At 43.0% G+C, this 25,488-nt stretch overlaps 1 protein-coding gene across 2 annotated transcripts in view; it reads left to right on the forward strand.

Annotated features, from left to right (window-relative positions):
* Positions 1-2,529: 2,529 nt before the first annotated feature.
* The window catches only part of DKKL1 (dickkopf like acrosomal protein 1), a 32,839-nt gene continuing 9,880 nt past the window's right edge, over positions 2,530-25,488 (forward strand). The window contains exons 1-6 of one of the 2 annotated variants that reach the window (XM_075605538.1): positions 2,530-2,741; positions 4,739-4,930; positions 6,239-6,376; positions 6,893-6,985; positions 15,304-15,393; positions 22,715-22,862. In XM_075605538.1, the coding sequence (XP_075461653.1) occupies positions 4,787-4,930; positions 6,239-6,376; positions 6,893-6,985; positions 15,304-15,393; positions 22,715-22,862 (613 nt within the window). In that variant the 5' untranslated portion in view covers positions 2,530-2,741; positions 4,739-4,786. Of the gene's footprint in view, positions 2,742-4,522; positions 4,931-6,238; positions 6,377-6,892; positions 6,986-15,303; positions 15,394-22,714; positions 22,863-25,488 lie in introns of those variants that run through there. The other variant, XM_075605537.1, reaches the window with a different exon arrangement.

The raw sequence follows: 25,488 nt of genomic DNA on the forward strand, positions 1-25,488 counted from the left end.
GATTTTTATAATAAAATATGAAACGGTTTATGTGGTATTTGTATAACTCCGGTTCCGAAGGTCACAGCGGGCTGAAACTTGGACCCTATAATGTACCACTTCCGGCATTAAGGTCGGGAAAGTTTGGACCCGCTGGACCTACCAGAACTGGATGTTTTAATATGTGAAAATATTAAAGTGTATTGAGATTTTAGATCTGCTCTGAAAATGTAGACTCCATCTGCTATGCTAAATAGGGCAGGAAGGGCATCCTGAGGAATTAACATAGCCCGGTGTTCAAAAGCTAACTGTCCTGATTGTTTATGCTAAGGGCAGGAACAAAGGGACTGAGTGTTTTTAAGTGTCGGTCTTCACACTTACAAGGGAAGCCAAAATCTCCTTCAAATAAATTTTTCCAGCCAGCTCGGTGCCTAGGTTGTAAGAGAGGGGGTTGAAATGGTATTTAAACCAGAGTCAGCCCTTACTCAAATGTCTTCATGCATGGTCTTCATGTATTGCTGTGATGTCAACATCTGAACCTGAATTATGGAAGAAATGGCCCATCCTGTATCCTGATGGCTTTCTTGTCCTAACCTTTAAGTAAGTGTCATATTTTGTCTGTTATTTGTATATCTCGTGTGTTCACCTTTTTCAAGGAATAAATTATATTTTATCATATCTAAGCCTCGTCCGGTTCAACCCAGTTATATTCTTGGTGGTGTATTATTCATAGCCTGTCACAAAGCTCCCGTGACAATCATGATCATCTCTTGAGCCAGCATTGTGTTGCTTCTTACCTTGCCAGAGAGCACCGGAACAGGCGACAGTGGAGCGGTCGCCGCCGGGATGTGTGCTATGCTCCCGCCGTGCTCTCATTGGTTCTCTCTCTCCTTCACTCACCACTCGCCTCCCGGCCGCGGCCCGTCCCCTCAGCATTTGCCCTGCCATCGGGCGCCGCTGCTGCCGCCGCACTCGCTTCCCATGTCCCATTACTGGCAAAGTACAATTCGCCACAAGTGGCGAATGGCGACAGGGTTGCCCACCTCGGGTCTATTCCTAGGCCTCTCAAAAAAGTCATTTGGAAATTGGAGTCCCTTGAATAGCTAACTCCTCACGTGTTACCCAGCAACAATTACAGTACTGTAATAGGCCTAGGGTACCAATAAAAAATGCCCTTTAGAAGTGCCAACCAGTAGTTAAAGTTAAAGTGCCAATCCACCTATCAGCTTGAGTGATCGGAGTATGTCCCACTTGACCCTAGCATTTTCTCCAGACCAGACAAAATCAAAGATCATTTTGTCTAGTCTTTTAAAGAAACGCGATGGGAGTGCTATAGCCAGTGCCATCATGAGATATACAAGTTTTGCTAAGAGTGTCATTTTAACTGTGGAGATCCTTCCCCCACCACGTCACCAACAATTCTTTCTATCTATCTAGCTCTCCCTCTATTTTATTTAACGTGAGGATGTCCGGTAGAATTTTCAGATGCAACACAATTAGATGATGTTCTACAGCAAAGGTAAGTGCATATTGTAGAATAATAAAATGGGAGTTAGCTACATTTTCAGCAGCACTGCAGTGCTGTTAATGGAACTTCCCCCTGTGCTTTATGACCATAACACCCATACATCACATTATAAAGCATTATAACACATTAACTATGTATGTATCTTTATTTATATAGCGCCATCCATGTACATAGCGCTTCACAGCAGTAATACACGTGACATATTATAACACATAATGGGAATACGCGCTTCAGACATGACTAACAATAGGAAAGGGAGTCTGCCCTCAAGAGCTTACAATCCAAGCGGTAAATAGGGAGAACTTAGAGACAGTAGGAGGGTGTTTTCACTCTAGTAGTGAAGTGAATATAAGTAGGTCAGTCAAATAACATATGTATAAACCCTGACCACAAGGGCTATGTAACTATAATTTATGTTCTCAATTTCTGTTATTTATGTTTCAAAAGGTGATACCCTAATTTAAAGCAGCAAATCGGTGATGCCTGGCTTTTATTTATAATAGTTTCCAGTGTTTGACCCTTGGATGAATACTTAATAAAATGGGGATTTACAAAATCACTGGTTGAGCAAATAACATGTTACAAAAAAAGTCATCGTCATATTAAAATAAATAACATGCATATAATTGAGATCAAAGAATAAACATATAATTGTATTTATATTGCACCAAAAATGTACAGAGTGTTTTACAAAATCACAATACAAAGTAAATAAATGACAGACAATAATGATAAGTGAAACAGATAAATGACAACATAAAACAAAGGGAGACTGCCCCAAAGAGCTTACAATCTAAGTATGAAGTCACTGCCTCTGAAAATCGTAATATTTCCATATTTATTCCATAATTATATTTTTCTACATACTATACAGAACTTTGATTCATTTCTACCAGTTTTAAGTCCTTGTCACTTTCAATTGCTTGCAGACAGCAGTGATTTGTCTGCCCCTACCCCCCTTCTGTGACCCTTTTCCCTAAACACACCCCTCTCAGATGCTGGTGAATATAGGCTGTAATCTGCTGGCACAGTGCAGGCGGGCAGAACAAACAAACCGTGGGAACAGCTTCCTACAGAGGCAGAGGAGATGAAACACAAGATCAAAGCCTTGTCTAGTGCAGGGAAACAGAATGAGCCGTCACAGTCCCGGACCTAGAACCAGAACGCGATTCAAACCTCAGCCCGGGACAATAGCCAATTGGCAGACTAGAAAATATATGGGAGAGCTGGGCAGGTACAGGGGAGGGGCGGGGCAGGTACAGGGGAGGGGCGGGGCAGGTACAGGGGAGGGGCGGGGCAGTTACAGGGGAGGAGCGGGGCAGTTACAGGGGAGAGGCGGGGCAGTTACAGGGGAGGAGCTGGGCAGTTACAGGGGAGGGGCGGGGCAGTTACAGGGGAGGGGCGGGGCAGTTACAGGGGAGGGGCGGGGCAGTTACAGGGGAGGGCAGGGAGCGCGGGGCAGTTACAGGGGAGGGGCGGGGCAGTTACAGGGGAGGGGCGGGGCAGTTACAGAGGAGGGCAGGGAGCGCGGGGCAGTTACAGGGGAGGGGCTGGGCAGTTACAGGGGAGGGGCTGGGCAGTTACAGGGGAGGGGCTGGGCAGTTACAGGGGAGGGCCTGGGCAGTTACAGGGAGCGCTGGGCAGTTACAGGGGAGGCCTGGGCAGTTACAGGGGAGGGCCTGGGCAGTTACAGGGGAGGGGCTGGGCAGTTACAGGGGAGGGGCTGGGCAGTTACAGGGGAGGGGCTGGGCAGTTACAGGGGAGGGGCTGGGCAGTTACAGGGGAGGGGCTGGGCAGTTACAGGGGAGGGCCTGGGCAGTTACAGGGAGCGCTGGGCAGTTACAGAGGAGGGGCTGGGCAGTTACAGGGGAGGGGCGGGGCAGTTACAGGGGAGGGGCTGGGCAGTTACAGGGGAGGGGCTGGGCAGTTACAGGGGAGGGTCTGGGCAGTTACAGGGGAGGGTCTGGGCAGTTACAGGGGAGGGTCTGGGCAGTTACAGGGGAGGGTCTGGGCAGTTACAGGGGAGGGTCTGGGCAGTTACAGGGGAGGGTCTGGGCAGTTACAGGGGAGGGGCTGGGCAGTTACAGGGGAGGCCTGGGCAGTTACAGGGGAGGCCTGGGCAGTTACAGGGGAGGCCTGGGCAGTTACAGGGGAGGCCTGGGCAGTTACAGGGGAGGGGCTGGGCAGTTACAGGGGAGGGGCTGGGCAGTTACAGGGGAGGGGCTGGGCAGTTACAGGGGAGGCCTGGGCAGTTACAGGGGAGGCCTGGGCAGTTACAGGGGAGGCCTGGGCAGTTACAGGGGAGGCCTGGGCAGTTACAGGGGAGGCCTGGGCAGTTACAGGGGAGGCCTGGGCAGTTACAGGGGAGGGGCTGGGCAGTTACAGGGAGCGCTGGGCAGTTACAGGGGAGGCCTGGGCAGTTACAGGGGAGGGGCTGGGCAGTTACAGGGAGCGCTGGGCAGTTACAGGGGAGGCCTGGGCAGTTACAGGGGAGGCCTGGGCAGTTACAGGGGAGGCCTGGGCAGTTACAGGGGAGGCCTGGGCAGTTACAGGGGAGGGGCTGGGCAGTTACAGGGGAGGGGCTGGGCAGTTACAGGGGAGGGGCTGGGCAGTTACAGGGAGCGCTGGGCAGTTACAGGGGAGGCCTGGGCAGTTACAGGGGAGGGGCTGGGCAGTTACAGGGAGCGCTGGGCAGTTACAGGGGAGGCCTGGGCAGTTACAGGGGAGGCCTGGGCAGTTACAGGGGAGGCCTGGGCAGTTACAGGGGAGGCCTGGGCCTGCCATTTTTGTTGCCTAGAAAACTCTTAAACCCACTCAGCCAGAAGACCATTTTTCATCTACAAATTAATTAAAAGTAGCTGTACCGAGCCACCACCACCTGTCCTAGTGGTTATATATATATATATATATATTAGAAGAATAGCCCACATTGAATAGACATTGCTAGAATCCGTATTGTTACACAGAACCGGCCCTGAGCTGCTTTCACAGGCTCTTTCCTTTGCAGCCCAGGGACGCAGTGACCACTGATTCCTCTGTAGCAATGGGATACGGTCCCTGACACCCAGCAGGGGGCGCTATCCCTATCACATCCCACAATCTGCAGATCATCAGGACTGTCACCCGCACACACCTATCTTTCACATCGGCCATAGGATAAAGCGACCGCCTTCCTATTTACAGTCCTGTTTATGTCATTGTATTCTTACTTTTGCATTGTGTTATATACAGAAACAAGCAGCAGGGATCCTGTTCTACGAATTGCCACCTGCTCCAGGGATGATGCTGCTGCTGCCGCCTGTTCTCACTGTGATTTTGAGTGCAGTTTCCACCCCTGTTTCCCTGCCACCCGATTATCACAATGGCTTTGATCATATCAGAAACGTTTTCAGAGACTTTATAAACCAGGCGGAGCTAGACCGGGTAAGATGTATTATATACTGTACTAGTGATCTTTACTGTAAATATCTGTTTGTGGTTTTGTGGGGAACTACGTTTATTTTCACCCCAGTTTTGCACCAGGAAGACTTACCCACAGCAAAACTGGGGTGTGACTAAACCTAGTTTTATAAAAAAAACCCAAAACGATGTATTTGATTTAATATGATGATTGCCAGTATATATTTTGCTATGCAATTGATTATGTATTTTCATTTACCCGGCTCCCCCCCTTTTTTTTATCTTCTACCCAGCAAAACCTTTAAATGAACAGTTGATTAAAAAAAAAAAGAAAAAGGAGAACGATTTGTATTGGATTTTTAAAAATGAATCTCTTGCTATATATTTCCTAATTTGTGCACACACACACACACACACACACACACACACACACACACACACACACACACACACACACACACACACACACACACACACACACACACACACACACACACACACACACACACACACACACACACTGCATTCAGTAAAGGTTGTTGTTATATACCTGTCTGTCTGTGTGTGTATCATTATTATTGTTCCTGTAAGGGGCTTATCCCACGAAGTTGGTATCCCTTGCAGGTGGAGGCGCTGTCACCAGAAGAATTGTGTATTTCCTTAATACACACACGTAATGACATTTTTTATTTCTGTTATGTAAAATGACATATCTAACACGGTGAGTCATTATAGAAACAATTTATTTTCATATGCCTTATTGACCTCTGACAAAGCAAAACTGTAGCACTAGGTAACAATGGCAGAGGGAGCATATAACACTATTAGATCAGCTTGCAATCATTCCACATCCTCTGTCCACTGCCAGTGATAATGCTGCAACCCAGACCACCACACAAAATCTACAAGGTTACTCAGCAAAATTTTAATCATGTAGGAAACAGACTGAGCAAAATGGATTTCATACGTGTGACAGTGCTAAGAACGTCACATTTTTCTGAGTCTTTGGGATTTGAATGGAATTGGGTAAATCATTTTAGTAACTGAAGCCTGGTATGAAAAAATGTGTCCAGCTTCTGTATTAAACATTCTTTCCACAGCACAGGGAAGGAATGCAGTATTATTGCATAAAGTAAAACAGTCACAGCAAGACCCCTACTGTGAGCTAAGAACCAATGACTAGAAGCAAATAGATGAAGCGATTCACCCTAGATCATATTTAATAGTGCCTGTGGAAGCACATGCATCTGTGGTATAGTGATTGTCCCGTTTTTATTCTCTGTGTCAACGGCACTAATGAAAAATAACTGTAAGGATGATATGAATTTACAGATGGAAACAGCCAAAGAAGCACATTCGTTTGGTAATTTCCCTGATATTGGCCAACTTCCACCAAATTACCATAATGAGGAGCAAGAGGAACATCAGGTGGGCAATGCCACCATCATCAGTCACAGAAAGATAGACAAGGTACCGTATGGGGGACATATTTATCTTCTCATTTCGGTGTCAGTAGGTCACTAAATGGAGCGGGATGTGGACACATCTACAGCACTTCTCATTCTGCAGAGATTTGAGCATGTATATACCAACTCAATCTCCTGGTTTTCGATACCTTGGTTGATGGATGGGTCTTTTGCCTTTTCAGCATGCAGTGGATAGTGTAATATCTTTTTGTGATGCTGTGGTTTGTCATTTACAGCCGGTTTTGGGAATATTTCCTAGTGGTAACCGAAATACTTATAGGCATGACTTTAAAATGCCATAATTATGCTTGGCAGGAACACAATTACTAGTAATGTCTATTAGTTATTGCTGGGATAAGCAATGTGAGTAACTGCTGAGGACTGAAGCTTTCTAGCACTAAAGCAGTCAAGTGGTGGCTGGCTGTGATCCTCTGATGGACGTTTTAACAGTGATTAGAAAATGTTGTAGCTCATGCCACATTGTTAACATAGCAGTCCAAACTCATTTTACACCCTACAGATGACCAATCATAAGACAGGAGAAACGCTAATTTCAGAGAAGACGATGACTTCTTTAAGACAAGAAGATAACATGAATGATGAACAATGGAAGGTAAGCTCTAGATGGGAAGATTAGGCATGACAATCTGTGGTATATAGCCCTTGGTAGATGCACCTTTTCGAAGACTATTCTTCCTCCCTCTGTGCCTAGGCATAGACCCTTCCAGTGTGTTCAGCGGTCTTGGTAAATTAGTTGCGGTTTGTGTTTGTGATACCGTTTGACGGAGGCTGCAGCTTGTAGCTTTTATCTGTTAGAAATGTAATTGATCCCGCTGACTGGACCCATTAATTTGCACTAAGGACTACCCATATCTGGAGATAATGTGGCCAAAATAATGCTCACCTTAGAAGACTTCCGGGCAGCTTCTACCAGGAAGCCAATTCGTAAGAGCAAAAGTTACTTTGGCTGATTGGCCCTCCAACTGGAAGTTTTAAGGCAGCCAAATTTGTTTGGACAAAGTTCCTTTATTGAGATGAGTGTATACTGGAGGACTTCCGGGTTCAAACAGGATTGCAAAGAAAAACCGTCTGCATTAATCATTCTAAGTAGAGAGTTCTGCATGTACTGTAATTGATTTGTAAATGTGCATGCAGAGTCTCACCAGTCTTTCTTAAAGGTTGGAGATTATTATATGGAAAAGAAGGAAACATGACAGGAAGGTTGAGGTATAGAAAATGATAAGACATGTATAATTAAAAATATATACTATCTGTTATTTGAGTAACATTAAAAATAAACATAGATTTGGTATTTTTTTCTTCTAAAGTCCTTTCTAAGGATATCATTCAATATGTGATCTCAAACGTGTATATAGTGTAGCACACTTTCCCCCACCCTATGGGAGATATGGTGGCTACGGGTGTGTGGTGCGTTACCTGTGGCTCACAGAAGGCCTGAACCTCCGCCGCTGGGAGCCTGGGGTGTACCTGATTCTTCTGGTGACAGCGCCTCCACCTGCAAGGGATACCAACTTCGTGGGATAAGCCCCTTACAGGAACAATAATAATGATACACACACAGACAGGTATATAACAACAACTTTTACTGAATGCAGACCCCAATACCCTGTGCCACACAGTATAATAGGCCCCAACCTGATACCACCAGTGAGTGTCCCCAAAGTACATTGGGTGCCAGGCACCAATACCCGGATGTCCCTTCCTCCCAATGTCAAGGCCCACCCACAGTGTTGGAGATAGCGCTATCCCTTGTAGTGGGGGTGCACTTAGTTAAGGTGCCTGTTGGGTACTCCAGTACCCGGTGCGGACAACTTAGCAGCAGGGACCCGCTTGATCCATCAACGTCGTCCGCGATGGCGTTCGCCTCCGCGTGGGGTGAATTCCGGCGTGGATAATATCACCATAGTCTCTTGCACTGAGATGATCTGGTCCTGGACCGCAGGCCGCAGTCATGACTGTGTCCCTGCACTAGACAGCAAAATGGGGAAGCGTCCCTATCTAAGGGGCCTTCTCTGAAGCAGCCACAAGCTACATGTGATTGGGGTCAATCTGGGCCTAAGGGAAAAAACTAGGCCTAGCCTCAGATCCACAGGCTCCTGAGACCCTACCTCTCTGTCTGGCTCCCTTCAACCGACTGGCGTGGTCCGGCTGAGCGCACCAAATGTAACTGTCTGTAACAGAGATCCCTGGAGCCCTATTGGCTGTGCTTGTCCATGTGTTGAGCAGCCCCTGGGGCTGCTGGGAATTGTAGTTCCCCCTGCAGAGCTTGTGGGTGGAAAGGCTGTCGCTGGGAACCTACTGCGCATGCGCGAGGGTGAAGCAAGATGGCCGCCGCACATACAATCCTACTGCACATGCGTGGCACAAATCAAGATGGCGGCACCCTCACCGGAACATCGGCAACCCGCTCGCCTGCTCCCAGCCCCCATCGGAACCTTCCTCCAGCCGTCCCCCTCCCGCAGCCCGGAGGCAAGAGGGGTGACCTGGCTACATCAGTTTAATTTTGTTTCACAAATGTGCATCACAAGCCGGCAAGCAATATAGATAAAAATATTCCAGGTCCTTCAAGATCAGCAGAGCTAATAGGAATATTTTATTTTAAAAGCAGGTGACATGGATTCAAATGATAAAAATTCCTAGAGTTGCTGTGAATTGTCCTGTATGGCCTCTTTCAATGAATATTTCATAGTACTAGCCCAGGGGTCGCCAACTGCAGTTCCTCAAGGGCCACCAAGTCAGGTGTTAATGATATCCCTGCTTCAGCATAGGTGGCTCAATCAGTAGCTCAGTCAATGGTTGATTGAGCCACCTGTGCTGAAGCAGGGACTGGAGTTGGCCACTCCTGAACTAGCCCAACTACCCTGTTTAAACTGCGCACCGTATTGTCTGTTCACCATTTTATGCCTCCCTGTTTGTGGCACAAGCTGGGCACACGAGCAGGAATGTATCATCTCTTAGCTGTAATTATTTATTTGCTGTCCCTTTCCCCCACTCATTTCTCCTTTCCATTCATCCCATTTGTTTCCTGTGTTGTCCACAGACTCCCTGTTCCTTCTTTATTTATAAATCGTTTATTTCCGCATCAGACTCGTATCGTTTATTTCTACGGTCTCTCTTCTACTGCATGTCTTTCATTCTCCTGCAGCTATTTCCTCTTATTTCACCCCGTTCTTGCTTGCTTCCATTCTTCATCTTACCTGTCATTTTCAACTTCTCCCACTTATCACCCCTGTTTCTTGAATAGCAATGGCCTTTGTCAACCAGGTGCGTATGGTCCACTTCATGAAGGCTTAGTGAAAAGGTTTTCTATCTTATTCCGTAAAGCTAGTAAATTACAGGGTTAGCTATGATGATTAATAGAATAAATAGAAATAAGAATACCAAATAGTATACAGTATATCGGAATTCTACTAGGGAGTTATAGGGAGAAGATGTGGCTCAGTGAGTAAAGACACTGACACTGCGGGAGAATCAGGGGAACCTGGCTCAGTTCCTGGTATCAGCTCCTTGTGAGCTTTAGTAAATCACGTTATCTCCCTGTGCCTCAGGCACCAAAACCATAGATTGGAAACTCATCTGGGCAGGGACTGTCTGTTAAAATCCTATGTGGTGCGTTTCACATACTATAATGTAATTGTGAAGTGCTATATGAAAAAGTTATTATTTCTCTTGCAATGTTCTCTCTTTATTTTGCAGCAGGACAGTGTGATGTCTAGATTGCTGGAGAGGTTAGGATGAATTTACTAAACAACCGCCGGCACAATTTTTGACCCATGTTTCACCCCAGGGTTTCCCCTTTTCTTCCTGTGCATGCCAATTAAAACTGTAAGAACGCAGTTGCCGAATCTGAACTGGTTTGCAGGGCGTCGGTGCTTCATTGTGAGAAAAAAAAGATATTAACAGAGAAGCCCATACTAAAAGCAGCGTTTGCTAATGAGGAAGAATAGTCACTATAGGAGAAGGCCGAGTATCATATACATTTTAAAGAAAATATAGACTACAAATGATGAAAAGGCAAGGAGAGAAGCCATGCATATTCATACTACCTTGAAGCTAAATGCTTTGTTATTTTTGTGCAGGACTACCTGATTGAAAAAGGCTGTTGTCTATGTAATGTAGTCGTGCATAAAATACAGAGAACGTGTATCTTAGTCTGTAAAGCTGCGGTCCCAGTGTGTTCTACAGTGCACGCCGAGGTGTGCGCTGTGCGTACAAGCACCACCCCCAATCAGATCGGGCCCAGTACCTACCAAGGCGCGCATTTGGCAGTCGCGCTCTATGACAAGTTTTCCCAATGAGGGCGAATCAGCCACGTGAGGTCATGGCCACGCCCCTGCAAAACTCCCGCCATGCCCCCTCCCATCGCAATCTCTCTCAAGACCGCAGATCGCGCTGAAGCACTGTGCACGCGCTACCCCCCCCACCGCCGCCGCCGGGCACGCCTCCTATAGTGCACACTGGGACCGCAGCCTAAGGTTTTAGCTAAATAGATTGTAGCCTTTATCCTGAATAACCTATATATCACATTTGTTCACCCATCAGGGAGAGTTCGAGTTAGCTCATTTAGAATATCACTTAGGCTGCGTCCAGGGTGACAGCAGCCGTGTGGAGGCGTGCTGAGGGAAAGCGGGTGCTTTCCCTGGCCTTGGCTCGCGCGCCGTCCGGGGGCGGGCCAGTGACGTCACGGAGCTGGTTCGCCCTCATTGGGCGAACCGCTCACGTGACCGGCCCTGCGCTCCCGTGAGCGCTTGAAACTGAAAATTGGCTAAGACCTACGCTTCCGCACGCTTGCGGAAGCGTGCGTGAGCCCCTGCTAAAGCCGCTCTCATTGCGGCTGCAGGGGCTCACTGCCGAGCGTAAGCGCACCTCAGCACGGGTCAGCGCCTAAGCGCTAACCATGCCCGAGGCCTTAGACACCTTTTCATCTCTTCACATTCATTCTTTCATGCAATACAGTATGAAAATGAAATGAAAGGATGAAACCGTTCAAGCATCAGACAGTACAACAAATATGACTAGATTAAATATAAGGTATTACATTGTGATATATCTGTGATACAATAAAAGGTGATATACAAACCAGTTATGGCGCGTAAAAAAAAAAGTGACAAAACCTCTTCACCATACAGAGTACAGCAATGATAAAAACACTATGAGCACGTTCACGTCACAGACAGGTCCCCAAACCTGCCTCACCCCATAATCGCACAGCATACAGTGCTTCCACTGAATCTGAAGGGATTCTGGGAAATAACATGCAAATGAGCACTCACAGTGCGTCACTTTTTGCTTCTTATCCACTTGAACGTGGATCCCTTCAGGCTTATACACAGCTTTTACAGCAAAGTCTGGGTTAAAGGAATGATTGATAACCTTGAAAACATATATATTATCTGATATAGGGGCTGGCTCCACTTGTGGAAACGGATATGACAGAATGGGTCAGCTTCACTGCACATCCATCACTTCCCTGAGACATCCATCTCAACATACTGCAGACAGATCTTTTATCAGATAAGAGTGAATCCTTACAATTCTCACAGAACAATAACTAGAAAAGATCATTACCTTTATATTCAAGGGTTAGGCCGCGATTATAGTGAGCGTGAGGGCGCGTGCGATTTCGTGCGCAGCTTGAACATAGTGCAGCAACTCTATCGGGCCAGCAATAGTGCGCGCGATGAAGAGCGACCACACGGCAGATTTCTGAAAAGACGGTTTATTTGGTCCCTGGTACCAGTTTTTGCCATGTCATTAAAAATTATTGCAAGTCCATCTTTTAATCGTAAAGTCGGTGTACAAGCACCCAAAGAAGGACAGGCAGGGTGACTTTTGCATGTACTGGTAAAACTTTAGATAAGAGTGCAGAAGCAGTTTTAGGAACTTATAATAAAAATATTCATATTTCAGTTCCTATCTATAGCTAAATAAATAGATTTCTACTAAGACAATGTAACATTTAGATCGCAAAATGTATTCATTGTGTATGCAAGCAGGCACAGAAGCAGGATTTAGTAAACAGTTTAATGATTTAGAAAAAGCTTTTCTATATTCAGGCCAACAACTAGTTTGAAAAAAGTATCTGTACGTTCAAAGATCAATGCAATGAATTAGTCTCACCCAAGCATGGGAGCTAGAAAACCAGGACTGGAGTAGCTAGTCCCCCACACAACAAATACAACATTTAGTGTTTCATTTTGTGAATATCTTCGTTGTTGTAATTGATTACCGCAAATACCCAGAAGCATCAATTTCAACGTTTTCTTAGTTTCCTTGCAAATGTCTGTTGTTTTACAGCGCACACTCTGAATTGCATAATCCTTGTTTGCTTATGCTTGATGAGGATGACATCATTTTAATAGATAGTACACCCGTTTTCTTGGACACAGGGAAGGTCAGATGCATGTGGAAAGTGGCAGCATGCTCTGCTCAGCACACAGTGACATCATACAAAAACAGTGACAGCATACAAAAAGCAGGGGCTAAAAGAACAGAAAACATTCACAATTGCCTCAAGCACAGGGATTAAATTTTTTTCACTGCCTTTGGTTTACTATCATGCTAGGAAAGATTACTCCTCTGCTAGTTGCCTGAACAGTGGCTACCTGTGTATTTTATGTTCTATCAAGCAGTTTCTGAAGTAGACCTTGAACACATACTTAAATCTGACTTTGAGACTTGAAAATTGGATTTCCCAAAACAAACTGTTTTTAAACAGTGACAAGACTATAACAAAGGTACTTGGGACCAAGGCTACATTTTTAAAGCTTCCAATGACTGAGCTCCAGATCAGAACCAACGATAAATACCACCCTAACTCCTGTTACTTGTTTTAAATACATGGGCATATGGTTTGACTCCCATTTAAAATTTGGGATGCACATTGATACCCTGACATCCAAAACCTATGCCAAACTAGATGTACATTACAGGAAGGAATCCTCCCTAAGTCTGCTGGTCAGAAAGTGTATCGCATAGCAGATGCTAATGCCAATTATCGACTATGGGGACATAGTATACGACTCGGCACCCGAAACCCACATTAGCAATCTTGATACCCTCTACAATTCAATATGCTGTTGTGTTCTCCAATGCAACTACAACACACATCACTGCGAAATGCTCAAAGAACTAGATTGGTCATCACTTGAGTCTAGACGCAAAGTTCATCTTTCCTGTCTTGCCTTCAAATACTTTCTGGGCAAGCTACCCGTCTACCTGAACAAGCTCCTCACCCCTACCACATGCAGCACTCATCACCTGAGATCTGACTCCAAAAGACTGTTCATGGTCCCAAGGTTCAGCAAAGTATCCGGCCGCTCCTCCTCTTACCGTGCACCCCAAAAACTGGAACAATCTACCGGAGACTCTCACAGCCGCCACCAGTCTAATTCTTTCAAAACTAAAGCTGTCCCACATTTTATTTTGGTCTGTAACTTACATACGCCTACAACATACTGTATATTATCTCTAACTGTGCATGCAATGCCTTCTATATAATGTATAACCTTATGTAACTATGTACTTGGAACCATGTATTATTTGTCATCATAACTCTATGCCCAGGACATACTTGAAAACGAGGGGTACCTCTCAATGTATTACTTTCTGGTAAAACTATTTATAAATAAATAGATGTATTACGTAAATGTGGCCCTAAGAGAGGCATTTTTGCTAATTGTGTCTCTTTTCCTGATTGTACTATGCTCCAGTTTTGGCACTATAGAGGCGTTAGGGAAGAATACACATTATAGTGGATGCTTCAAATTCAGCTTCTTTTGGGTGTATTTTTGTGTGCCTTATTTTTGAAGTTTATTTATTTATTTGTAAAATGTTTTACCAGGAAATAATATGTAGAGTTACCTCTCGTTTTCAAGTATTTCCTGGGCACAGAGTTATAATGGCAATACATGGTTACGTTAGAACAGAGGTTATTTTAATGTTATTTAATGTTATTGTAATGTGAAGACATTTCATGCACAGTTAGAGACAATATATGTTATAATCGTATGTAACAGTTACAGAAAAGATTAAAATGTGACAGCTGAAGTCTTGAAAAAAAAATAAAAAAAACCTAGCTACTTTACAATCTAAGACAAGTGTGGCATTCTTGATTGATATTTGTATTATATTTGAAGCAACTGAGAGCATAGACTGGCAAATGCACAACAGTTAGTTTTTTTTGCCTTGACAGATTGTGCAATAGTTGTCCTATTTAATAGTGTGCTAAGCTGCAGGGCCCCTTATGGTTCATTCAGGTGAATAGCACACTTAGTATAAATATGAGCAATAAACCCTGATACCTTTTTATATTGCTGCACAGCGTATACATTGGGGGTTTCCCTGCTGTACCTGGTTGAACAATTTTAGTTTTACAAAGATACAAACTTCTTGTGACCGCTATGTGTAGTAAACACCCTTGTTGATATTGTAGCTAGGTTGAAGACTGCAATTAGCATTCTTACTAAGCATGTCAACGTGATAATCTTCATTGTTATGTTGTGTCATTGTCATGTGAGTCATTTATCAATCAAAGCCCCAATGACGATCCTGGGAGGGGTCCATATGTAAATTCAATCTGTTCACCTAGTATTTCATTTTGATTAATTTAGCAGCAGCACGTGGCTGAGTCACGCACAAGGCGTGGCATTTATTTGGTGTGCTGTTGGTTTTGTTTAAGTCAGGAGTGGCTAACTCCAGTACTCAAGGACCTTTAAGGATTTCCCTGTTTCAGCACAGGTGGCTCAATCAGTCATTATGACTGAGCCACCTGTGCTGAAGCAGGGATATTCCTAATACCTAGCTGGTTGGCGGCCCTTAAGGACTGGAGTTGGCCTCCCCCGGTTTGTTATTCAATTTCTGTCACACGCTGTGGGTTCTCTCCCTCTTTTCTATCTTTATCTGCTACAGTGTCATGATTCCAGTGACTGCCAGGAGGACCAGTACTGCTACTCATCATTCTTCAATGCTGAATGCCGAGAGTGCAACATTAAGGAAATGGTGAGAGAACAGTTTGTTCCTACTGATGGGTAGCAGCAAATAATTTCTGATACTTGTAAAATAAATGTTATATTATATATATATATAAAAACACAGAAAAAACAGGCGCACTCATAGCGTAAAAGGTATAACAATATATTTATGGAGTCAAGGATTTAAAAATGCACACTCACAAACATAGCTTAATAAAAAGCATTTTTGAGTAAAACTCAGCCAGCCAGACGCAGGAACCCGGTAGCAGATGACTTTGGTATAGTGTCCGGTGTAGGTACACTGCAGCAGCCTCTATGAACACCTCCGGAGCCCGGGGAACACGAGGGACGCCGCCTTCCTCTCAATCCTGCGTCACACAGTGAGTACTCAGCTCCAGATACCGCGAGAACTCAGTGACGTCAGTGGATTCGACCGGAAAAAGTTCCCATGTATGCAACGAGTGGACAGCTGAGAGTAATACTTCCAAAAACGCAATAAATTGCTGTAGCAAGCCAGTGAGTGGAAATATAATAAAACTGGGCAGTACACCTCCACACAACACTCTACGCGTTTCGTCTCAAAGAGACTTCATCAGGAGCAAAAAGCATAGATAGGGGACATAGTTTTACAGTTAGATGAACCAATCAGGGCAAAGAAGACTATTAATTGCTAATCAGGTACACAGGGTCAATGTAAGGATAATATTAACCCCTATATGTTCCAGAACACATATGGGCAAAGTGGACCAACAATACTAGAGAAAGTGACCAAATAAACAGATACATGTGATAACATACAATTGAACAAATTGAATTAAAATACATTTAAATTCTACAACAAAATATAATATAACATCATACAACATAATATTGTATGTATTGTACACATAGCATTGCTGCATTCACAGACAGACCAAATGCAGTCCCAGACAAAAAGAGACCCCTCTGGTGGTGAGACCGGGGGGAGCGTTGCTGGGAGGTGAGTGCAGGTAAGTCTATCCTAGTGGCCAATCTGTTACAACAGGGCATAAGAAGACCCCAAGCTAATAGCATACACTCACGATTAAAATGTTGGCAACCGCTTCCTGTGGGGTAATCACAGCCCTTAGTGCATATGTGGTGTGCCCTAACCAGTGTGGATGTAAGACCTAATAGTCCCTGTCACTGGCTAGTGAGATCCACATCTGTGGCCCACATCAATATTATTCTATTCTAGAGATCGAAGGCAAACTCCTGTGAGTTTGTCAGTACATCAGACGTCGCTGTGACGTCATCCCGACGCGCGTTTCGTTCCTAGCAAGGGAACTTCTTCCGGGGTCTCTTTTTGTCTGGGACTGCATTTGGTCTGTCTGTGAATGCAGCAATGCTATGTGTACAATTGTAGCATTGCAACACAGTGTCATATCACCAATGCTCCCAGCGTTCTGTGCATCACAACACTTGCTCAGATAGACTACTTCCCATATTCATTCCTGACAGGATTATATTTAGTGTCTATCTCTTGACTCATTATCATCCAAGTGTTGTGAGATATAACAGTATACCTATTCTATTGTGTATCACACCAGTTATTACACCACCTGGTCATTTAGAGTGATTTCACATCAGAACTGTATAGTACATCAATTTAGGTTTTATATACATTTTTTATGTTTGCATTATTCCATTATATCAATAAAAGTTTATTATTTTCATTTAGTAGGGTTGAGTGCATCACATAGGGTTCTTGTCCCCCTTTCTCCCACACCCATTGGTAGAGACAGGTTTAAAGTCGGACATGAGGATAAATAGTAAAACACACTTTAAACCTGTCTCTACCAATGGGTACCTGCAGTACGGTAGCAACCACTATAAAAAGTGGCTTAATAACATTCCTAGATGCCAATTCTTTAGGATCCGCCGGAATTGTTCTTTGAACTCAGATTTCTGTGCCCAAGGAGAGACTTTAACAAATAAGTTTCTCCAAAAGGGTTATGCCAGAACAGTGGTGCAGAAGGCGTTTGATGATGCTAAATCTACTGATAGGAGTGCCCTACTTGAGAGGTCCAGGACCAGATCTGATTTTGCTGGCCTTGATCCAGCGGTGAACGGATTAAGCAGGAATCCTTTACATTCATTTCCAAAGTTTATCACAAAGTACAATAAATTGGCCTACCAGGTTAAACATATTATTAACAGACATTAGAGCATTATTCAGAATGATCCTGTTCTAGGCCCTAAGGTGCCAATACGAGCTCCAATTGTCTTTAAAAAAGCAAGGTGTCTGAAGACCATGATTGCCCCTAGTAGACTTAAGCCTATTATTGATTTACAATCTATAACATCTATCAAGACTCCTACAAGGGGAAATTTCCCCTGTGGTAGGAATAGATGTATTACTTGTGGGCATATAAGTAAGATTCATTCCTTCAAATCTTTTTCTAATGGTTCTGTACATGAGATAAAACACTATATAAATTGTCTTAGTACCTACATTATATATCTCATTACTTGCCGTTGCGGTCTACAATATGTGGGCCGCACGTCAAGGACTGTTGGTACTAGATTTCTCGAGCATCGTAGAAATGTGAAACATGGCCTTCAGTCACATTGCTTATCACGGCACTTTGATAGTGTACATAATAAGGATCCCTGCTCTCTGTCCATCTTTGGTATCGAGGCCATTCCACCTTCCCTTTCGGAGGGTGATAGGTTCAAGAAATTATGTGTCAGGGAGACCTACTGGATATATGTACTTGGTACGTTGTGTCCAGGGGGTCTCAATGACACAATAGATATTAGTACAGTAGTTTAATGACACCTTCATGCCTGTGATGGGGTGTAATGTTTTCACGGAGGTCTGGGTTGAGCGATGTAATTCGTTCCCTCCGTGGTGACATTCATACTATCGCACTGGTATAGTTGATTGTTCCCATTTTGACAATGGTTGAGATGTGGTATATCTATTATAAGATCTTACTGTGTATATAGCTGTATCAGCTTTGCTTGCGTGACCACCATTGATCCAAAATCCTTCTCCGTCCATTCTTCCATTTTGTCCATTCCCTCACTTCTTTTGCTCCCCCATTCACCCCCCTATTCGTCTCCCCCCCGCCCCCCTCCCTCTCCCTTGCACTTCCCCCCCCCCCCCGCCACCCCCTCCCCTCATCACTCTGTTGTCTTTTGTACTTTGGCCTCTCTGAATCTCTGTATCATTATCTCTCTATATATGTATTATCTAGTAGAGACCTATTTATTTAAATCACTAGGATCAATGTTATCTCTCTACTAACATCTGTTTATTATATTATTATATGTTTTTGCCGATGATGCAATATTATGTTGTATGATGTTATATTATATTTTGTTGTAGTATTTAAATGTATTTTAATTCAATTTGTTCAATTGTATGTTATCACATGTATCTGTTTATTTGGTCACTTTCTCTAGTATTTTTGGTCCACTTTGCCCATATGTGTTCTGGAACATATAGGGGTTAATATTATCCTTACATTGACCATGTGTACCTGATTAGCAATTAATAGTCTTCTTTGCCCTGATAGTTTTATAGTAAGATGAACCAATGTCCCCTATCTATGCTTTTAACTCCTGATGAAGTCTCTTTGAGACGAAACGCGTAGAGAGTGTTGTGTGGAGGTGTACTGCCCAGTTTTATTATATTTCCACTCACTGGCTTGCTACAGCAATTTATTGCGTTTTTGGAAGTATTACTCTCAGCTGTCCACTCGTTGCATACATAGGAACTTTTTCCGGTCGAATCCACTGACGTCACTGAGTTCTCGCGGTATCTGGAGCTGAGTACTCACTGTGTGACGCAGGATTGAGAGGAAGGTGGCATCCCTCGTGTTCCCCGGGCTCCGGAGGTGTTCATAGAGGCTGCTGCAGTGTACCTACACCGGACACTATACCAAAGTCATCTGCTACCGGGTTCCTGCGTCTGGCTGGCTGAGTTTTACTCAAAAATGCTTTTTATTAAGCTATGTTTGTGAGTGTGCATTTTTAAATACATGACTCCATAAATATATTGTTATACCTTTTACGCTATGAGTGCGCCTGTTTTTTCTGTGTTTTTATAGATATCTTCAAGGAAGTGGTGTTCCCTTCAATCGGGCTGCAGAGACTCTTTTGGATAGCAATTGGAGCATTTTTTAGGATTTGTATATTTTTTATATTATATATTTTTTCTGGACTTTTCATCTGTTATTTTTATATTTATATGTTTGTGTATTATTTATACTACTTTTCTCCACCTTGTATAGTATAGGGTTTTTTTCATCATTTTTATTCATTTAGTGGTTTAGGTTGGCGCCATTTTTTCTCTTTGTTGTGATATATATATATATATATATATATATATATATATATATATATATAGATATATATACATATATATATATATATATATATATATATATATACACATATACACATATACATACATATAGATGATATATATATATATATATATGTAGAGGTATCAGTACCATAACATATATATATATATATATATATATATATATATATATATATATATATATATATATATGAGAAATAAATAGCGCCACTGGTGAACTAGTAATAGTGTTGAAATGCAAATATTCTGTGCAATATGCAAATAGATATAAATAGATAATTGACAAAAGCCTATATAAGCTGTGGTAAAGGAAAAATAAAATAGAAGTGTAGTGTATAAATACCAAACACACTAAAAATAACACTCTAAATTACATGAAAAACAGAATGTACATGCATAAATAGAAAGATCAATATAAAAATCATATGCAAAAGTCCAAACCCTAGAATGAGTTCTGATGGGTGAATCAGAGCAAAAATTGTACAAAGTCCAGGGGTCCACGGCTGCTCTCAAATGGAAGAACCAGTGCCAGTGCAGATTCTATAGAAAAAAGAAAACAGAGTGCACGCCCCATAGCGTAAAATTGTACATTTAATAAAAATAGGGATAGGGAAAGGGATTAAAAACACTCACAAAGATCGTAAATAACACGCAATTTGTGATCATATCACCACCAACGAAGTGAGCACCGTCCCGGATCGCATCGACAGTCCAAAAGAAGATATCCTGCTGATTCACCAGTAAAAGTTAATCCTCTGTTAGGTCCCACAGATAGTATTCCACGTGTCTGCTTCCAGCACAGTGTGACGAAACGCGTCAGGGTACGTAAATTACGACATTACGTCATCACGCACGTGCACGCTTTACGGCCGGAGCGTGCAGGGAGCTTCATTGAGGCTGTTACTCGCCTGCTACACTGGAAGCAGACACGTGGAATACTATCTGCGGAACCTAACAGAGGATTAACTTTTACTGGTGAATCGGCAGGATATCTTCTTTTGGACTGTCGATGAGATCCGGGACGGTGCTCACTTCGTTGGTGGTGGTATGATCACAAATTGCGTGTTATTTCCTATCTTTGTGAGTGTTTTTAATCCCTTTCCCTATCCCTATTTTTATTAAATGTACAATTTTACGCTATGGGGCGTGCGCTTTCTGTTTTTATATATATACATACATACATACATACATACACACGGTCCTCACTATCTGTCGTTTCACTTTACGACGAATGGCATATCCAACGCTTTACAATGCAATTCTATGGGTCGGTATCCGACGCCTGAATGCCTTATCTGACGCTCACTGCCACTGATTAACATGGGACTCACTTTACAACACTTTCACTATCCAAAGCTACTTCCAGAGCGGATTCCGTTGGATAACCGAGGAGTGAGTGAGTGTGTGTGTTTTTTTATTTATTTATTTATTTATATATATGATAGGTCTGCAACGCTGCCTTTCACCATTATCACCCAGCACACAGTGAGATATATATATATATATTTTTATGAGTCATTACTGACACAAGTGAACTCTCTTCCCATGAGCGCTACAGGCCATGTCTGTACATACTGTGCTATATGTATGCACACACAGCTGTCTCTCACACATACTTATACTCCTTGTTTTTCCATCCCTATACACCAATAGGGACCACAAAGTATCCACACACACTTTTAGTTGTGCTACTAACTCTCACATTTCCACACCCACCCACACCATTTATATCCACTCCCACTCCACACACACCTTTTGTAAAGCACTGTATATACTGTGGGCTCTCCATTCATTTTTATTCACACTGATACACATACACACTCTTTCATCACTTGCTTTCAGGAACCTTTTGACACCTCCAGCCATAAAACACATCCACACCGGGGGAAGGACCAGCACAGATAACATTCCAATAGACACTGTTTATAGTATAGCTTTTGCTTGCTTCATTCATTGTAACATCGCCGGAAGAAGAGATCAGTGTATCTCGAAAGCTCGCACAAATAAAAGCATTTCGTTAGCCACAGAACGGTATCATCTATTTATTTTTTGATTATATATATATATTTATATATATATATATATATATATATATATATATATATATATATATATATATATATATATATATATATATATATATATATATACATACATACACACATACAGTGTTTTAGTCACATTATCAGGTGTTTTGTTCTATGTTATTATTTAGGATTTTCATACATACAGTATAACAATATATCAAAAAATCCAAGGTAAGGAACTTTTCTACCCTTAAATTCAGCCAGACTTCTGTTTACGTCTTTACTCTGTTATTTGGTGAAGTCATAGAAGGCAAACAGACCTGGCCATAGGCTGACAAAGCATCTTCCCCCTGCTTGGAAATATTTCAGCCTCATGAATTTAAATGGTGCTGAAATCTTTCTCAGTAAAGGGAAGAAGGCTATTCATCATATTGAATATAATATTTAATGTAAAAGCTAGTTGAAAAAAAAACCAAAAACGTGACTACACATTCCAAACATGGGAAGGACGTTGTGGTTTAAAATTATCTAAAATGGAGAAGTTTTCAGTGGTCCTTTGGACAGAATATCTGTAGTGTGCATCATCCGGTTGAGTAGAGATTGGCCAAAGTTCAATTTGCGTTTTTTATTTCACATTTCAAATTTTCAAAAAAGTTTTAATTCAGGATTACATTTTTTTTTTTTTTTTTAAATCCCTTATTTTCACATGCTCTAATTTTTTTTCTTCAGTTTTTATGTGATTTTTTTTGAATATCCCATTTGGCTAATTTTGGCAAACAATTTTCCTATCTCTACTGTTGAGCAATAAGGTAGATAGGATTTCCAACACGTACTATATAAGTCAAAGGCAAGTTGTTTGTTAAAATAGGGCCCTATCATTGGAAAGTGCTGCCTCTTAGAGCTGTGATGATGCTAAGAAACCCCTTACGGTTTGGACTTTCTATCTGACGGTAACCCTTATGTATCAGGAGTGTCATCGAGACAACGAGTGCTGCTTCGGGAACCTGTGTGTTTGGGGCAGATGCACTGAAGCAGTGAGTGTCGGTAATAGTGGGAAAAGATGTGATCCAAGTAAAGACCAATGTTCTCCGGGTCTCTGCTGCACCAAGACAGATTGTGAGTTTTTACACGCGTATTCGTCGTCTGGTTCTCTTGCATTTATACGGAGACAGAAAAGTAATGCTCATCTCTAGTCTATTCCTCAAGAGCAACTAGCAGGCCAGGATTTCAATATGTCTCTAACACTAAATTAACCTGTCTCTAATTATCATTAAGGGGGGGTAATTCTATATGTGCTATTTTCGGATGAAAATCCCCACAGGAGATTTGGAGAGGTATAGAGTATACAGTACCCGGTTTGGTGTACATAGAATGAGGACCGCCCCTAAGACAACTTGCTTAGATACGTGTTGCCTTGAGGACTGAGCCTGGGAACGCATGTTTGTAATTGTGGATTCATCTTATTGCTTATCTGCACTACATGTGAAATGGTAAGTTAGCCTGGTGGGCTGCATATAGTTCTAGCATGCTCATAATCAGATGGTACAATTAGTGAAGCCTAATACAAACATGATGAGAGCATGCTGAAATATAACCATAAAGGTAAATGTTGAAAACCAGTGCAAAAAATATATAATAATACTCAGCTTTGATAATAAGCCAATGAATGACGGTGTCAGAAAATGCTGGCAGAAGTTCTCATGGTGTAGAGCAGAGGTAAGTTTTTTGAGAAATCATAACGTCCATGAGGAGGAAAGGGAGAGTGTGTGTGTCTGTCCACTCGACGCGTTTCGTCACCAACGGACTTCTTCCATGGCTTATGGTACATGCAGTGGTATAGTTCATCTATGATATATATGATCATTGTTCAGGTATTTGCAATATGTTTAGATGACCGGCCGGTCTTGAGCTAATTGGGCACTTTTGCTCCCAAAGAGCTCGCAGCTACATTGTGCCTGATTTACATTGTTCTTTATTTTGTATCTGTATATTTTGTCCTTATTTAATTCAGGAGGTGTAGGAGAAGGGTGAGCTGGTTTCATTATTTGTTTAAATTGTGAATATGTCCTATGTAGATGTGTTCTAATTAAACATTATTTTTGATATTTTCTATTACATGTTTTCTTTATCATTATTAATATCTGAGTGCTTTTTTGGGGGGTTCTGTTTTCTTTGTGTGATTAATATTATTTTTCCATAGCACCGCCAAACCTGGGTATTTTTTTACAGTTACTTATTTGGCTCTAGATGTTGTTCATTTCATAGTGTTGATTGCGGTGTCTGCCTTTTGTGTAATAATATACACACATATATACACATACACACACTTATATGGACATGGATATTAATATATATCACCCAGGCTGTATAATGCAGCAGGCATAACCTTATAGGGGTTCATATCAATATGGACTTTGTGACAGGGTGAATGAACGTCACCAGCCATATACCTGGCAAACCTATGTTTAGGCTTGCAGTGCAGCAGTGACGAGATTAAGTTTCAGTTGAGAAGGGCTGCTTAATTAGTCTGACCCCAGATGCATAATCAAGGTGTTTTAAAACCCCCAGGCTGTACACACATGCAAGCTAGCCAGGAGACAGGACTGAAATACTGAAGAGATTACTGCTATAAGGTCTGTTTTTCAAAGTACATGTGTGATGAACTGTCTGTGTCCTGCATGATGAAGAGAAGCTGCCTTGTTTTCTATGCTGAAGAGAAGCTATTTTGTTTTTGTATGCTGAAGAGAAGCTATTTTGTTTTTGTGTGCTGTATATTTTTAAGGCTCACTAAAGAAGCCTTATCAAGAGAACCCGCGTGTGCGGTTGCATGTACCCTGCAACATATGGTGTCAGACGTGCCGGTATTTTGAGAGGCCCCTGCAGTTGAAGGGCCACACACACAAAAATGAGAAAAATGGAAGAATTTTTAAAAGAGTTTCTGTGCGAGCAGACCAGACAGCAGGGACTGTTAATGCAGGAGCAGGCCCAACTACTATTGCAGCAGCAAACCCAGCTCCTAACCCAGCAGCAGGCAGCACAGGATGAGCGGATGGCCAAGCTGCTGACCCAATTCCAGGGGTCTGCCAGTCCAGAACTTGCGAACAAACCCCTGGTCCTCTTGAGGAAAATGGCTCTGAACGAGGATCCAGAGGCTTTTCTACTGACATTTGAAAGAGTTGCCGAAGATCAGGGCTGGGCTGCAGATCGCTGGGCAACTGCTTTGGCCCCGCTCCTCATAGGAGAAGCCCAGGCCTCATATCAGGGCCTCCCAGCAGATCAGGCAATGGACTACCAACAAGTAAAAGCCCCCATACTGGATCGCTTAGGTCTGACCCCAGAGACCTATCGGCAGCAGTTCCGGAACCTGAAGTACACCGGTAAGATGAGACCCCGGGTCCTCGCTCAGCGGTTATTGGACTTGTGTACTCGCTGGATACAACCCGAGGAGCGCACTAAGGAGGCAATTCTTGAGCAAGTGGTGTTGGAACAATTCCTACAGATAATACCCCCTTCCGCACGCTTGTGGGTAAAACGCCATGCTGCTGAAACCCTAGCCTTGGCGGTCCAACTCGTTGAGAACTTCCTTGGGGCCAAGGATCAGGCGAGTGCCCTGGACCCGACGGATCCAACTTCACCAGCACTTGCGGAGACCCAAAGAGGGAGATTGGAACAACGGGGAAACTACGGCCCCTCCATGCGCAACCGCCAAGTGCCACGAAAGGAGCAGTCCTTCCAACAAGGA

Source organism: Ascaphus truei, chromosome 6 (genome assembly GCF_040206685.1).
Source record: "Ascaphus truei isolate aAscTru1 chromosome 6, aAscTru1.hap1, whole genome shotgun sequence".
NCBI lineage: Eukaryota > Metazoa > Chordata > Amphibia > Anura > Ascaphidae > Ascaphus > Ascaphus truei.